The sequence below is a fragment of the Hyla sarda genome, chromosome 8, assembly GCF_029499605.1.
Source record: "Hyla sarda isolate aHylSar1 chromosome 8, aHylSar1.hap1, whole genome shotgun sequence".
Classification (NCBI taxonomy): domain Eukaryota; kingdom Metazoa; phylum Chordata; class Amphibia; order Anura; family Hylidae; genus Hyla; species Hyla sarda.
This window is the reverse complement of record NC_079196.1, coordinates 223866551-223883638: the sequence shown is the minus strand read 5'-3', so window position 1 is coordinate 223883638 and position 17088 is coordinate 223866551. Positions and strand designations below refer to the sequence as shown.

The 17088-nt window shown below is 46.8% G+C and overlaps 1 protein-coding gene across 1 annotated transcript in view; it reads left to right on the top strand.

The window, feature by feature from the left end:
- Window positions 1–17088, top strand: part of LOC130283841 (uncharacterized) — a 113176-nt gene that overhangs the window by 70939 nt on the left and 25149 nt on the right. The window contains exons 10-11 of the mRNA XM_056533414.1: window positions 3246–3533; window positions 14474–14581. Coding sequence (XP_056389389.1) covers window positions 3246–3533; window positions 14474–14581 — 396 coding nt within the window. The remainder of the gene's footprint in view (window positions 1–3245; window positions 3534–14473; window positions 14582–17088) is intronic.

Here is a 17088-nt window from a genome sequence, read left to right as displayed (position 1 = left end):
CTCTACCAGGTCTTCCTTCTGCTCCGCAGCTGGCGAAATACTTCTTGTCGCATGTCTTTCGTTTACCTGGTCTTCCACAGCATATAGTTTCAGATCGAGGGGTGCAGTTTGTCTAAGTTCTTGCGAGCCCTTTGTAACCGTCTGGACATCAATCTGGACTTCTCCTCAGCCTACCACCCTCAGTCCAATGGTCAGGTGGAGAGGGTCAATCAAATCCTTGAGATTTATCTTCGGCATTTTGTTTCAGCTCGCCAAGAAGATTGGGTCGACCTTCTCCCCTGGGCTGAATTCTCATATAATCTTAAGGATTCTGAGTCTACGAGGTCGTCTCCCTTTTTTGTTGCCTACGGACTCCATCTCCATCCTCCTCTTCCTCTCTCAGTCTCCTAAGGTGTGCCTGCTGTTGATGAGCTGGTCCGTGACTTCTCCACCATCTGGCAACAGACCCGACAGTCGTTGTCCCAAGCTTCTTCATGCATGAAGGCGCAAGCGGATAAAAGTAGAAGACCTCCTCCATCCTTCTCTCCTGGTGACATGGTGTGGCTTTCATCCAAATACATCCGCTTCAAGATCCCCTGTTACAAGCTTGGTCCCCGCTACCTCGGTCCCTTCCAGATTCTACAAAAGATCAATCCAGTCTCCTACAAACTCAGTCTACCTGCTACGTTACATATTCCCAATTCCTTCCCCGTCTCTCTACTCAAGCCTCTTGTCATAAACCGGTTCTCTCAGAGGAATCCTGTCCCAACACCTGTCTCCGGCTCATCTGACATCTACAAAGTAAAACAGATTCTTGCTGCAAAAACTGTGAGAGGTAAACAATTTTTTTGAGTCGACTGGGAGGGTCACGGTCCTGAGGAGAGATCTTGGGAACCTGAGGAGAATATCCTGGACCGTGACCTTCTCAGGAGTTTTCTCTCTCGTAAAAGGAGCACCTTCTGCTGCCGACGGGGTTGGGACTCGCATCGCGGGACACGCCTGCATGCAAGCCCCAGTCCGTCACTCTCCGGGTGTTTCTCCTGCCTCTGCCTCCACCTCTCTGCTCCGGCACGCGCTTCCCCGTCCCTTAGGGCATGCGCGCACTGGAGCTTTAAGATTTAAAGGGCCAGACACTCATTAGGATAACCACCAGTGGCTAGTTTATAAATTCCTCCACCCACCTCAGTTCTCTGCCGGATCTTTGTTGCCTTGTGCCCTAGAGAAAGCGTTCCTTTGTATTGCCTTGCCGTGTACCAGATCCCCTGCTCTTGTGACTTGAACTTGCTCCTCAGCCACCTGCCTACTGAACTCCTGCTACGTCCTGACTACACTACTGTGCCGCTTGCCCTGAACTACTGCTATCCAGACTACGAGTTGCCTCATCCCTCCTGTGCCTCTCATCTCCTCAGCCACCTGTGTGGTCGAGCCGTGCCAGGGGTAGCGACCTGGGTGTCGCCTGCAGCTGCAAGCCCATCCTGCTTTGCGGCGGGCTCTGGTAAAGACCAGACTCCGCTCCCTGGTACGGTCCGAGTCATCTGCCACACTGGTCCAGCGGATCCACATACACCGGAGTCCTGTCTTGTTGCAAGAAAATTATTTTCTTTTTGAACTTCTTTTTTGTCTTGTTTACAGTGCTCTCTGCTGACACCTGATGCCCGTATCAGGAACTGTCCAGAGCAGGAGAAAATCCCCATTGCAAGCCTTTGCTGCTCTGGGCAGTTTCTGACATGGACAGAGGTGTCAGCAGAGAGCACTGTAGACAAGACAAAAAATAAATTCAAAAAGAAAAGAATTTCCTCTGTAGCATAAAGCTGCTAAAAGGTACTGAAAGGGTAAAGATATTTTAATAGAAGTAACTTACAATTCTGTTTAACTTTCTGGCACCAGTTGATTTAAAATAAATGTTTTCCACCGGAGTACCCCTTTAACCTCTTCAGGACACAGAGCGTATGGATACGCCCTGCATTCCGAGTCCTTAAGGACCGAGGGCATATCCATATGCCCGTGGGAAATCCGGTCCCCACCGCTAGCCGGTTGGGGACCGGAGCCGGATGCCTGCTGAAATCATTCAGCAGGCACCCTGGCAGATCGCCCAGGGGGGTCCTGAGACACCCCCATGTCTGCGATCGGAGAAAATCGCATGTCAATTCATACATGCGATTTTCTCCAATTCTGGGCTGAACGGGTCTCTGGTGAGCAACAACCCCGATCAGCCTAAAGGATAGGAGTGAGGTCGCAAAGCTGCGATCTACTCCTATCCCCTGCCATTACTCAGAACGGAGTTCTGACCAATGGCAGCGCAGGACAGGGGGTTGCCATGGCAACCCCCGTTCTGCCCGCCCCTGGATGTCGAGGGGCTCTGGGAAGAAGATGGAGGCCGTACCTGCAGGAGAAGATGCCTGGGGACCTGGGATCTTCGCTGGAGCCTGCAGGATCCTGATCAGGTAGGGAATCGACAGTGGGGGGGGGGGGGGGGAATTGAAAGTGAAAGTAAATCTATCTTTACTGTGGCAACCACTAGGGGGGCCAAACTGCAACTCCCAGCATGCCCAGAGAGCCAAAGGCTGTCTGGGCATGCTGGGAGTTGTAGTTTTGCAACATCTGGAGGGTCACAGTTTAGAGACCACTGTTACAGTGGTGCCCAAACAGTAGCCCTCCAAATGTTGCCAAACTACAACTCTCAGCATGCCTCGACTGCCCAGGCATGCAGGGAGTTGTAGTTCTGTAACATCTGTCCCTTCAGATTTAGCACTTTTCATGACATTTTTGAAAATTGCTGCTCTACTTTGAAGCCCTCTAATTTCTTCAAAAAGCAAAAATATGTCCATTTTATGATGCCAACATAAAGTAGACATATTGTGTTTGTGAAGAAAAATAACATTTATTTGGAATATCCATTTTCCTTACAAGCAGAGAGCTTCAAAGTTAGAAAAATGCCAAATTTTCTACATTTTCATGAAATTTTGGGATTTTTCACCAAAAAAGGATGCAATTAACGCCGAAAATTTACCACCAAAATAAAGTAGAATATGTCACGAAAAAACAATCTCAGAATCAGAATATTCGGTAAAAGCGTTTTCGCGTTATTAATTTGTAAAGTGATGGTGATCAGAATTGCGAAAAAGGGCTCAGTCCTTAAGGTGAAAAAGGGCTGCGTCCTTAAGGGGTTAAGCAAAAAGATTTAGAACATACTGTACATAACAACTAATGTTGGCGTTTCATGTCAGATATGTTACATAATCCATTTTTTTTTTTTTATTGTACAGGTATCCGAGCTGTGAATGTAAATCTGAATGAAGATAAAATGAGAGCAGAAGTTTTACTTTTCCCCCCAAATGATGTCAAAATCACATGGGGGAGACAGAAGGGCACCAAGAAAGATTATGAGGAATATAAAGATGTCTCTCTGAATAAATATCCCAGCAGTGATGGCACCTACACATGTTATAGTGAGATTCCAGTCAGCTTCCATAAGGACAGAAAATATTATAGAGTGGTTGTTAAACACGATGCATCAAGTACTGTAATAGAGAAGATCATCTTACGAGAGAATGGTAAGGAACACGGATGCTAATTTTTATATGTTTCAGTATTTGCATGTTCATTAGCCCACATTTAGGTCATATAGCTCACTTGTCCATTGGAAAAGTGTCAAAAAGCATGTAAAAGCCTGTAAAAAACATATGGTGCATAGTCTTGTGCACCATTTTTGTGTGCACATTGCACCCAAATTCAAAATTTTACAATAGTAAATCTGGGAAATTTAATTTGGTCTTTAGAGTTTTCTGTTCTCCACATTAACTTGTATATTGTATTGTTATTCAAGAGTTTCATGTAAATCTCAGCATCCAAAAATTGGAGACTTATGTGACATGGCAGATCCCAGCTAGGTAAATGTATGAGGCTCTACTGACATACACACAATTAAAAGAGATATCCAGCCAAAAGTGGTAAAAATAGAAACTTAAATAAGATTATATATATATTTGTGGTCGGTGCTCATTAGAATAGCGAGCCTACCTAACTAAACCTCATACTAAACTCCTATTCCTAATAATCCTGTAACCTATCTAGGCACTTAGATTTGTGCCATATACTGCCGCGTACGAGTACACCTGAAAAATAGCGGGCAAAACTCATAATCAGAACAAAACGCTATTAACTCACATAGTAACCACCACACCAATGACTGAAATGCATCATCCATTTCTGACTATGGACTGGGTGTGTATTGCACGTAATACTGGATTTTTTAGCGCCCCCTATTTCTTAATCACGTGTACTGGCACACCATGACGTGGCGTTGGTACAGCTGTCCCGATGCCTACTGAGTAACTGAATACAACTGAAGGATCACTGCCAGAGGATTTAACAAGAATACGTACATGTTTGACAAATAACGTAGTGGTGATTGCCGCCCCCCTAAAACAACAGCGGCGGCGGCTCCCCGTCAGATCCTAGACGTGCCGAAAGTACAGCATGAACGCTACCAGCGTGTGCACAGTATAGATACTCCAAGCGTGTGTACAAGCTGCGAGCGTGTGTACAGTATAAATGCTACCAGCCTGTGTATAGTATAGATACTACGAGTGTGTGTACATTCTGTGAGCGTGTGAACAGTATAGATACTACGAGCGTGTGTACATGCTGCGAGCGTGTGTACAGTATAAATGCTACCAGCCTGTGTATAGTATAGATACTATGAGCGTGTGTACATGCTGCGAGCGTGTGCACAGTATAGATACTACGATCGTGTGTACGTGCTGCAAGCGTGTACAGTGTAGATACTACAAATGTGTGTACAAGCTGCGAGCATGTACAGTATGAATGCTAGGAGTGTGTATAGTATAGATACTACAAGCTTCTGTACAAGCTGCGAGCGTGTGTACAGTATGAATGCTACCAGCATGTGAACAGTATAGATACTACGAGCGTGCCCCCGACATTTTCACAAAAAAACAACATATTTACTAAGGTTTCCACTGAAAATGTGGTGGATTTGAGCTGAGGAAAACCCGACAGATCAGAGCAGGTGTAAAAAAAGCAAAATGTAGGGAAAGTGGAAAATGTAGGGAAACCTTAGTACATACCGTGGAAATTTTTTTTAGGGAATTAAAACCCACAAAGAAAACTACACTCCAGGGCCAGTGAGTTGGGTCTCCTCCCGGCCTGGCAGGAGATCAAACTCAGGAAGTGTTTCTCTCTGCACTGAGCTTGATTGACAGCTACACAGAGCCTCACTGAAAGCTGCACATAGCCTGAGGTCTTCTATTAATCACAGCACTGCAACAATGTGAAAGCGAAAGTGGTCCCCCAGCAGGCTTCAGTGATGTCATGCCTGCTGGGAAACACCCACTTTCTCCTGCTGGGAGATTGTACTATGTGAGAAAGAATAAAGGTAAGATACACAGCTTTTTAAAGCTCTGACATTTTTTTTAAGGGTAGAAGGGGTGGTTGGAGTAGTTAGGGAACATAGCCTGAGTTAGTCTAGAAAAGTTTATTTGGTGACAGGTACTTTTTAAATGTGTCCCGGAACGGCAGCTCTGCAGAGTGGCGATGTGTACATTGTTAGGGGGCGAGTTATGCGACAGCAATGCCTTAGGGACGCTAGTCATCATCTACTGGACTTCCTGCCAGCTGAGAGAAACTGGGTATGTGCTCAGCAAAGATTACATTTTACATTTCAAAGTTATAAAACTTTAACATGTGCAGCTATATAAAGCTAATTTCATTTAGCTGGAGTTATCCTTTAATAAAACACCCTGGGCAAATCCTATACAGTGTGTTATTTAGAGCCAGCTTGAGAAATGTGCAATTTGTGAGGCTTCATTTACGGGTGCTAATGGGCTGATGCTGTCAGGAAAAAGTCTGACCTCCTCACTGATAACAAGGCAGGGCCAGCATCAGAACATGGATGCTGGTAAACTACCTAATATTCTGCTGCCATCCTATGTCCTGTGTGGAAATCAGTGAAGCCTCTACAGCAGTGGTTCTTAACCTTGTTGGAGGTACTGAACCCCACCAGTTTTATATGCGCATTCACCGAACCCCTCTTAATTGGAAAAATAAAATATGATTTTTTTTTCAAATTCAAATCATAGTGGGTATATATTTATACATAGGTGCACAAAATGAACAAAACCATTAAGACACATTAGGCACAGGCAGTGTTCCCCCACATTATGTAGGCAGTGTTCCCCCACATTATGTAGGCAGTGTTCCCCCACATTGGGCAGGCAGTGTTCCCCCACATTGGGCAGGCAGTGTTCCCCCACAGTGTATGGCTGGAGGCTGTATGCCTGTGTACTGCCCACTTCAGTGCTCCGATTACTGCTCTGGCTATAGCAGTAGGTCTCGGGACCGGTGGTCGGAGCACCGAAGATGACGTGCCGCTGTTCACTTACCAAGCTGGCCAGCAAGCGTCTTCCTCCTTCTCTATCCTCCGGTCCTCGGCACCTTCATTTCTATGGGCGCAGGCACGGGACGTCAGTGACCTTCCGGCATGCGCTATCTCCTGGCGGCCCCTGAGTTAATAGTGATGGGGGGGAATTGCCCTGTCGCTACAGGACGGGCAAACACCAGCTCTGCTCTGGGCCCCAAGCAATTGCTTGGTTTGCCTGTCCTGTTGCGACGGGCCTGGAGTCGGGTGTGTGTCTTGACCTCCGCCGAACCCGTGAGACTGACTCACCGAACCCCTGGGGTTCGATCAAACCCAGGTTAAGGACCACTGCTCTACAGTATCTGTTTAACTATTATTTACCATCTTCATTTTCCTTGTCCCTGCAAGGATTAAAACTCAAGTCCTGCTGTTTGGGAGCAGTGATGTACATAGGAGAAAGAGCCTCATTGCAAATATTGAAATGGTCCTCCTATTATGGCCTTTGATTTTGCCCCCGCCATTAATTTGCTGACAATGCCTGTTCCCTTGAGATCTGAAGTTCTGAACAGTTTCTCACCAATAGATATAAAGAATAACTGCAGATGACTTTCTGCTATATATTGTGATAAAATTGGAGAAATGTAGAGCAAGTATCTGACGTCCCAACTGTAGATATATATGCATGAACCAAATGCTTGATTTAGGTATTTAGCAGCAGAAGGAGTGAAGAATTGTACGGCACAGCCAAAAGAGTTTAACATTAACTGAACTTTTACATAATAAAGATAGTCAGGATCCATGAAAAGAGAATAAAGTCCTTAGTCATAGAATTGCCTTAGTTTACATTTGGTTTATTATATCTTTGAGTTGGTCAAAACCTTCAGCCTCTTGGATTACTCCTTTTAGCAGCTACCAACAAAAGTGAATGAGCTCTTCTTTTACAGGGACCATTTCCCTTCACACTAATACTATTGTCAAGACTGTCTATTTTGTTTACTCTTTGTGTGCTCATTGTATTCAGTCTTGCATAATTTTATGCAGGGATACAGATGTGGAGGACGGGAATCCTGGCAGGGGTTCCCTACGTCTTCAAGCAAAAACCGAATTCGGCACTTTGAGCGCTACACCGGCGGCGTGATGACACGGGAGTCAGGAGTAGCTTCTATCAAACTTTTTATTAAAGGGGTTATCCAGGAAAAAAACTTTTTTCTCTATCGGCTCCATTGGGGGACACAGACCTTGGGTATACGCTGCTGTCTCTAGGAGGTTTGACACTATGGTAACAGAAAAGTCAGCTCCTCCCTGCAGGGTATACCCGCCTCCAGGTCACTGAGCTGATCAGTTTCAGCTTAGTGTCTAAGGAGGATAGACACTGGTCTGGGGTTCTCCTCAGACCAGGTCTTTTATTTTTTATTTTCCTAGTTAGGGAATGTGTTAGTTCTTTTATTCCTTTTTCTTTCCGTTTTCAGGTGGGGACATACTTGAGCAGTGTGAGATGGGGCTGGCCATAGGATATTCCCTGCAGGAAAGGGGCACCTTTATTATATGGGGGGAGCAGTCTTTAGGGCATTCAGTGTGTTTGGGGCACAGTTACATCTGCTGAAGGTAGCCGCGGCTCGGCACTTTTCTCTACGAGCGCATAGCGCTCATTTCACTTTCACTTTACTTTCATTTCGGCAGCTGCGGCTGCCTGTGGCGCTCGCCCGCTCAGTTCCCCTGGGCGCATATGCCTTCTCTTGTGCGCTCGGGGCCGGGAGCGGGCACCATTATTATTTCTTAATGTATTTTTTCGGCGGCCGGGGCACATTAGCTCTGCCCACCCGAGCTTCTACAGAGGCGCAAACTGGCCACCAATCAGCGCTGTGAGTGCACATGGGAGCTGCAAGGGGCAATCAGCAGAGCCCTTGCACCTGGCTCAGCCCTCCATTACTATTGGCCGGCGTTCTCTCTCTCTCTCTGACTGACTTTAAGTGGAGTTCTCCTCACAGCAGCTCCCTGGGGACACAGGCTTGGGTGAGATTGTTAAATTTTTATTATGTCCATGCCCAGAACTGTTCCTCCCTCTAAACAGTTAACTGGAGTACTTGTTACTCATTACACCTGTAAAAGCTGTAATTCAAAAAAAGTTTCCTTTCATCATGCCCGACCGGCACCCAAGGTGTTCAGCTCTCATGCTGAATTTGACGCCATTCTGGAATCGGCCTGGAGGCATCCTGATAGGAAGTTTCAGGGTTCTAAGAAAATCCAAGTGCGATATCCTTTCGCCAAGGACCTCATCTCTAAGTGGACTTCCCCTCCATTGGTGGACCCACCGGTTTCCCGCCTTTCCAAGGCTACTACGCTGCCGCTGGCGGATGCGGCTGCTTTCAAGGAAGCCTCTGCCTGGGCTTCTAAGGCCCTTTCGGTTTGGCATTCCCAACTCCATCAGTGTATTCTTTCAGGAGCCCCTAAGGAGGAATTGTCGGCTCTAGCTCTTCAATGTTCTAAAGCCGGAGACTTTTTGTGTTCTGCTTCCATGCAGTCAGCCTGTTGTGCTGCATCTGCCACCGGGAACCTAGTAGCCCTCCGTTGCTCCATATGGCTTAAAGCATGGAACGCGGATGCTGCCTCCAAAAAGTCTCTCACTGAAATTCTGTTTACCGGTTCTTGGCTTTTTGGCAAGCGACTTGATGAGATTATCTCAGAGGCGACGGGTGGCAAGAGTTCCTTACTGCCCCAGAACAAGGCTAACACTTCTTTCCATAGGAAGTCCTCTTTTCGGTCCTTTTGGACTTTTGGTTCCAATAAAGGGTCTGGGCAGGCGCCTGCGTGGGACAAAAAGGTTCCTGCTTTCCGGGCGCGCCCCTCTTGGAAGTCGGATAACCGTTCCGGTCGTTCGGCGGCCAAATCGGGAATCCGCAAGCCCACTTCTGCATGAAGGGATGCTCCCACCCGCAGATTTTTCTCGGGTGGGAGGTCGTCTCTTGTTTCTTCGAGACATATGGACCACGCACATTCAGGACTCCTGGGTCAGGGACGTGGTGTCCAATGGGTACCGAATTTGCCTCCCTTCCGACGGATCTTTTTTTCAGTCCCGGGCCCCTCGGTCTCCTTTACTAGCGAGGGAATTTCAGGGGGCTCTTCAGTCCCTTCTTATCCAGGGGGTCATTGTCCCGGTCTCTTCCGAGGAACGGTTTCGGGGTTTCTATTCCAATCTTTTCGTGGTCCCCAAGAAAGGCGGTTCTGAGCGGCCAATCTTGGATCTCAAGCGTCTCAACCAACATCTTCTAATCCGTAATTTCCGTATGGAATCTCTCCGTTCGGTGGTGGCGTCCATGGATCAAGGGGAGTTTCTTTCCTCGGTGGACATCAAAGATGCCTACCTCCATGTTCCAATATTTCCAGCCCATCAGTGGTTCCTCCGCTTTGCGGTTCCGGAGGGTCATTTTCAATTTGTAGACCTCCCCTTCTGCTCTGGCCACTTGGACGACCTCCTCATCAAGGCTCCCACCAGAACCCAGAATCTGGAGAACGTGGATCTCACTCTCCAGACCTTATCTCGCTTCGGGTGGATGGTCAACCTGAACAAGTCTGTCCTCTCCCCCATTCAGTCCCTGGTCTTTCTGGGGCTTCAATTCGACACGGCCGCTGCTCGGATTCGCCTTCCGCCGGACAAGCGACTGACACTCTTGTCGGGAGTCCGCTCTCTTCGGAAGCCGGTCCTAGTTTACATCCGTCTTTGCATGGAAGTCCTGGGTCGAATGGTGGCAGCCATGGAAGCTGTGCCCTTTGCCCAGTTTCATTACTGCCCTCTTCAGCTGGCGATTCTCTCTCGGTGGGACAGGTCTCCTCTGTCTCTCGATTGTTCTATCTCTACGGTCTTGTCAGTCCCTTCTCTGGTGGCTTCGGTCCCCCCTGCTTCTTCAGGGGCGATCATTCCTTCCCCTCCACTGGCAGGTGGTCACAACGGACACCAGTCTGTCGGGCTGGGGCGGTGTTTTCAGGGACCGGACGATTCAAGCCCGCTGGTCTCCCCGAGAAGCCCTTCTTTCCATAAACATCTTGGAACTGAGGGCGATCCATCGCTGTCTGCTCCATTGGGAGTCCCTTCTTCAGGGCCGCCCTGTCCTGGTCCAGTCGGACAACGCCACAGCAGTGGCGTACATCAACCGGCAAGGCGGCACTCGCAGCTCAGCAGCCATGCCCGAAGTGACGAAGATTCTCCTCTGGGCGGAACACAGGGTTCCGGCCATTTCGGCGATTCACATTCCGGGAGTGCTCAACTGGGAAGCGGACTTTCTCAGCTGGTCCTCGGCCGACCCCGGCGAGTGGTCTCTACATCCAGAGGTGTTCACGCAGATCTGCGACCTCTGGGGCACTCCAGACGTGGACCTCTTTGCGTCCCGACACAACTGGAAGAATCCTCAGTTTGTGTCAAAGTCCCGGGATCCCCTGGCCCTAGCAGTAGATGCCTTGGTGATTCCGTGGTCGGACTTTGCCCTGCCCTATCTGTTCCTGCCTCTTCCTCTCCTCCTGAGGAAGCTCAAAGCAGAGGGCGTCCCCGCCATTCTCGTGGCTCCAGACTGGCCCCAAAGGGCGTGGTACGCCGACGTGGTCAGGCTCCTGGACGACGTTCCGTTGCGTCTTCCTCTTCGGCCAGACATACTGTCACAGGGTCCCCTTTGCCACCCCAGTTTACAGTTTCTGCGTTTGACGGCGTGGCGGTTGAGACCGCGGTTTTCAGGGCCCGCGGTTTCTCTTTGCAGGTGATACGCACCATGCTCAGGGCTCGCAAGCCCTCTTCTGCGAAAATTTACCACCGTACTTGGCAGTCTTATTTTCGTTGGTGCGAATCTCAGGCCTTCTCTCCTGTGAGTTTTTCCATTCCTTTTCTTTTTTGCAGTCGGGGTTGGAACAGGGGCTGGCTCTCAGCTCCCTTAAGGGTCAGGTTTCGGCCTTTTCTATTCTTTTTCAGTGCCCTCTGGCGTCCAATTCTCATGTCCGGACCTTTCTCCAGGGCGTGGCTCATGCTGCCCCTCCTTATCGGTCCCCTTCTCCCCCTTGGGACTTAAACTGGTCCTAGGTGCCCTGCAAGGCGCGCCCTTTGAACCTCTCAGGGAGATTTCTCTTGGCCTCCTTTCCTGGAATGTGGCTTTCCTTATAGCTATCACCTCCATTCGGAGGGTGTCTATACTGGCAGCTCTTTCCTACCGCTCTCCTTTTCTGGTGATTCATCAGGACAAGGTTGTTTTCCGTCCGGATCCTTCCTTTTTACCAAAGGTCGTTTCGGCTTTTCATCTCAATGAGGACATCATCCTTCTGTCCTTTTTGTCCCACTCCTTCTCATCCCAGGTAGCGTTTACTCCACAAAATGGATGTGGTACGGGCAGTGAGGACCTGTCAGTCACCTCTTCCTTTCGTCAGTGCGATTCCTTTTTCATCCTTACGGAAGGTCGTCGTAAGGGACAACCTGATTCCAAGGCCACCATTTCTCGGTGGATCCGATCTGCTATTTCGGAAGCTTACCGCTGCAAGGGGAAGATCCCACACTTTAGGGTTTTGGCTCATTCCACCCATTCTATTGGAGCATCCAGGGCCTTCCGCAACAGGGCCTCGGCCTCGCAGATCTGTAAGGCGGCCACCTGGTCGTCTTTGCATACTTTCCCGAGGTTCTACCAGGTTCATACCTTCGCATCAGCTGATGCTAGTCTGGGCCGCAAAGTGTTGCAGGCGGCAGTGGTTCAGTGGTTCTCTGCCCACCCAAGGGATGGCTTTGGTACGTCCCATGGTCTGTGTCCCCCAATGGAGCCGATAGAGAAAAGGAGATTTTTTTGTACTTACCGTAAAATCTTTCTCGAAGGATCCATTGGGGGACACAGCTTCCACCCTTTATGGTGTTTCTTTTTGGTTATCTGTCCGAGGGTGTGTTCAGTTATTTTTTTCTGGTTCTCGGACAGCTCATGGTCTTTTCTTTGACCTGTCGTCTCCTCCTATTGCTCTGGGACTGAAACTGATCAGCTCAGTGACCTGGAGGCGGGTATACCCTGCTGGGAGGAGCCGACTTTTCTGTTACCATAGTGTCAAACCTCCTAGAGACAGCAGCGTATACCCACGGTCTGTGTCCCCCAATGGATCCTTTGAGAAAGAGAGATTTTACAGTAAGTACAAAAAAATCTCCTTTTTTATATATCAACTGGTTCCAGAAAGTTAAACAGATTTGTAAGTACTTCTATTAAAAAAAATCTTAATCCTTTCAGTACTTATGAGCTTCTGAAGTTAAGGTTGTTCTTTTCTGTCTAAGTGCTCTCTGATGACACATGTCTCAGGAAACACCCAGTTTAGAAGCAAATCCCCATAGCAAACATCTTCTAAACTGGGCGTTTCCAGAGACACGTGTCATCAGAGAGCACTTAGACAGAAAAAAACAACCTTAACTTCAGAAGCTCATAAGTACTGAAAGGATTAAGATTTTTTAATAGAAGTCATTTACAAATCTGAGATAAATGGAAATGTGTGTGCAGCTCACAACCTTGTATCCGAGGTTAAATTGTGGTTGACAAATCGGTCCCCACCGACTGAGCAAAACAAATTTAGAAACTAAATTTCAACCTCCCCTCAAGGATACCACCCTACTGGGTGCACAGTGAAAAAAATGGTTTGAAGACAGTTTGTTTGAACAATGCAAAAAATATTTATTAAAATACAAGTAACATTATTCAATTAAAAAACATTTGAATAGAGTAATATTGAATATATTGGATTACCATAGGGCCCTAATGGTATATATATATTCATAGTGATATATGAGGCACTGCAGTTGTAAATAATGGCCGACTGTCCGGATTGTACTGTTAAACCGGCAATTTGTATATCTGGTTGTAAAGTCCTTTGTGTGGATTGGAATAAAAATGCCTGTAGTCTCTATAGAGATGAATAATGCTCACCGTGTCCGCTGGTCCCGTACTGCGACGGGCCGAAAATGATAGGAGTAGCAGTTCTACTCCACAAGCAGAGCGTTGATTTCGGCTTGGTTTGGGAGCGGTGATATAGCAGATGGCTCCCACGCTGGAGGTCTGTAGCTGCGCCGTGCGGCTGTTGTAATGTCGGACCCTCGCTGGCTTACTCCGGTGGAAATGCTCGCGGTGGTGGCAGCATGTCAGGCATGTAAGGTAGAATCAGAAGCAGGTGAATGAGTCAGATGGATAGAAATCCCGGCTGGAGCAGCGGGTCTATAAGCAGCTGATTTAGGTTAAGTCAGGCTTCTGAATAGGCAGTGCATCTCTATAGTGCTCTGTTCAGACAAAGTCTTAAGCCTAGACGCGTTTCAGGGTACTGCAACTAGACCCCTTCCTCAGTAGCCACATTTTGTATTAGAAATGGTTCAATTATAAATCTGTTTAACTTTCTGGAGTCAGTTCATATATATATATATATATAAAAAAAAGTTTTTTTCCTGGAATACCCCTTTTAATAACATAAAAAGTGGTGATACATAAGGACTACGTGTTTCGGAGGGGCTCTTTCCTTCCTCAGGTCGAAGTTACAGTGTAAGGATACAGTGTTTAATATATACAAAGAATTATGAATACATTATTCCATTAAACTTTTGAATTTTGGCAGGTCTGGATGCTATTGGAGTCTGAGTGTGACGTCAGCCTCCAGGGTAAGTTTGTTGTATAGGGAACTAATGGGCTAGTGCATTAACTCTGTGATTTTTTGCCTATTGAAACCAATACTCCTATTGTGGTCTAGGGGGATCTTATGGTATGTGAAGATGTAAGATAAGCAAGAGGGTTTTGGCAGAAAGGTGGATGGGAGACCCTGGTGGTGGTTATAGTGCCATCTCTGTCTCCCCCTTTTTTCCTTCCTTATCCTATTGCATAATTTTATGTGATTCTTTTTTCTACTCTCACATAAAACGTTTATTAAGATAAGCTTAGAAAATAAAAATAGGTACAGAGCAGGGCATGCTGGGAGATATCAGCTGTGAAGCTAAAGAATGGTTAATCAGGAATTCCATTCCCATATCAGGACTGAAAATGAGAGTTTTTTCTTTTGCCAAGGTCATGAGGATATATGCACAGCTGCTCTAATTGCTAATGTCTGATATGAGGACTATATTGTTTTTCTATCCAGGTGAATTTTACTTATTTGAAAATGAGAAAATGAAGACTCTTTTGGCCCAAATGTCTGAGCAACAACAAGGCAAAAGCATCAATGCAGAAAGTCAGGAGCCGCCAGCAGGTAAGAGTTTCAACCAGGTGAATAAAATGTTCATACTACTGATACCTAGTACATGTAAGGTGTCACTACGACACAGCTTCTGTTGAGAACCCCATCATGGATGCACTGCGTAAATCTAACAAAACTTGAAACTACTCCCAAAACAGGGATAATTTTTGGAGGGTTTAAGTAAAAAAAGCCATAGAAATGTAGAATGTGTCGACAGATAAGGACCATTTGGCCCATCTGCCCAATATTGTGAATACTATGAATAGTCCCTGGCCCTATCTTATATGAAGGATAGCCTTATGCCTATTCCATGCATGCTCACACTCTTTCACTGTATTTGTAGCTACCACTTCTTCAGGAACGCTATTCCATGCATCCACTACTCTCTCAGTAAAGTAATACTTTCTGATATTACTGCAGAAACCTTTCCTTCTAATGTAACTCTATGTCCTCTTGTGGTAGTTTTTCTTCTTTTAAATATTCTCTCCTTCTTTACCGTGTTTATTCCCTTTATGTATATAAAGGTTTATATCGTATCTCCTCTGTCTTGTCTTTCTTCTATACATATTAAGGTACCTTTCCTGGTAAATTTTATCCTGCAATTTATGTACTAGTTTAGTATCTAATTTAAACTCTCTCTGCAATCTATCTTTATCTTTCTGGAGATACGGCCTCCAGTACTGTGCACAATACTCCAAGTGAGGTCTCGCCAGTGCTCTGTACAACATCTCTACCCTCTCTACTGCAAATACCTCTCCCTATACACGCATGAGCACTTCCCTCTACTGATAATACCTCTCACTATACATCCACGAGCACTTCCCTCTCTACTGCTAATACCTCTCACTTTACACCCACAAGTACTTCCCTCTACTACTAATACCTCTCCCTATAAACCCATGAGCACTTCCCTCTCTACTGCTAATATCTTTCCCCTATACACCCATGAGCTCTTCCCTCTACTACTAATACCTCTCCCTATAAACCTATGAGCACTTTTCTCTCTACTGCTAATACCTCTTCCTATGAAACCATGAGTACTTCCCCGTCTACTGCTATTACCTCTCCCTATTGCAACACTCACGTTTCAGAAGACAGGAACCCCAGTGGATGTGGATCCGCTGGACCTCTGTGGCAGATGACTCGGACCGTACAAGGTCTAAGGTCCCACTGGTTTTCACCAGAGCCTGCCGCAAAGCGAGATGGACTTGCTGCGGTAAGCGGCACCCAGGTCACTACCCCTGGCACGGCTCGACCACACAGGCGGCTGAGGAGGGATAAGGCAGCTCATAGTTAAAATAGCAGAAGGTCAGGGCAGGCAGCACAGTAGCGATGTCAGGAACGTAGCAAATGGTCAGTAGGCAGGCAGCAAAGAGCAAGGTCAGATCACGGAGCAAAGGACCAGATACACAGCAAGGCAATTACAGGAATGCTTTCTCTCAAGATCAAAGCAACAAAGATCCGTCAGGGAAGTGAGGAGGGTGGAGGAATTTATCACAGGTGAATTACACTAATGAGCACACTGGCCCTTTAAATCTTAAAGCTCCGGCGCGCACGTGCCCTAGGGAACCGGGACACACTCGCTGGGGCAGAGACGCAGAGGCGGGGGCAGGAGAAACACCTAGTGAGTGACGGACTGCGGTTCGCATGCGGGTGCGTCCCGCTATGCGAGTCCCAGCCCCGTCAGCAGCAGGTAACGGGACCATGCGCTCATGCCCAGCGTGTGCGGCTGGAGCGCATAACGTAACACTTATTCATATATATTTTCTTTAAAAAACTTCTCCCCAAAAGGGACATTTTAAGGTGGCTACTAGGTAAGAAGCTATTGCTTCCTCCCATGCCACCATGCTTATGTAATAACTGTCAGGCATTTTACCTGAAAATGGGATACTTTCAGCATTACTCTAAATTAAGCTAAATAATCTAACATTGCATCCGTGTCTCTGTCACTTTGACTTTACTGAAGATGTTTTAGGATTAATGTGGCAAAAAGGGGTTAGAGACAGTCATTGTTACAAAGTTACATTTCACAAGGTTAAAAAAAGACCATAGTCTATCATCTTGAACCTTTATTAACCTGTTAAGGACCAAGGACGTACCGGTACGTCATGAGTCTGCTCCCGTTCTATAACGTGGGGCCACGGCCCCAACCCCTACAGTCATTTCGGTTTCCCTTTCTCAAGAGGGTACCCTCTTGAGAAAGGGAAACTGAAACGATCGTAGGGGTCGGAGCTCTGGCTGTTATCCCACATGGGTAAGGTTATACTTGTACCAGAATGAAATTACTATGTACGGTCCGCACATTTATCTGCATTTACTCTGCACTTATAACATGTTGGCACTTGCTTTTTATATGATACTGCATTGTTCCAATATTATTTGAATGTTACTCATTATATGTTTCATGAATAGGTGATTTACATGGTAGATATTTGTAGTCGGTTTATGCACTTTAATGATTATTCAACCAGTTATACCCCAGAGTTTTGCATTGGATACCCATTATTTTATTTTTCCAT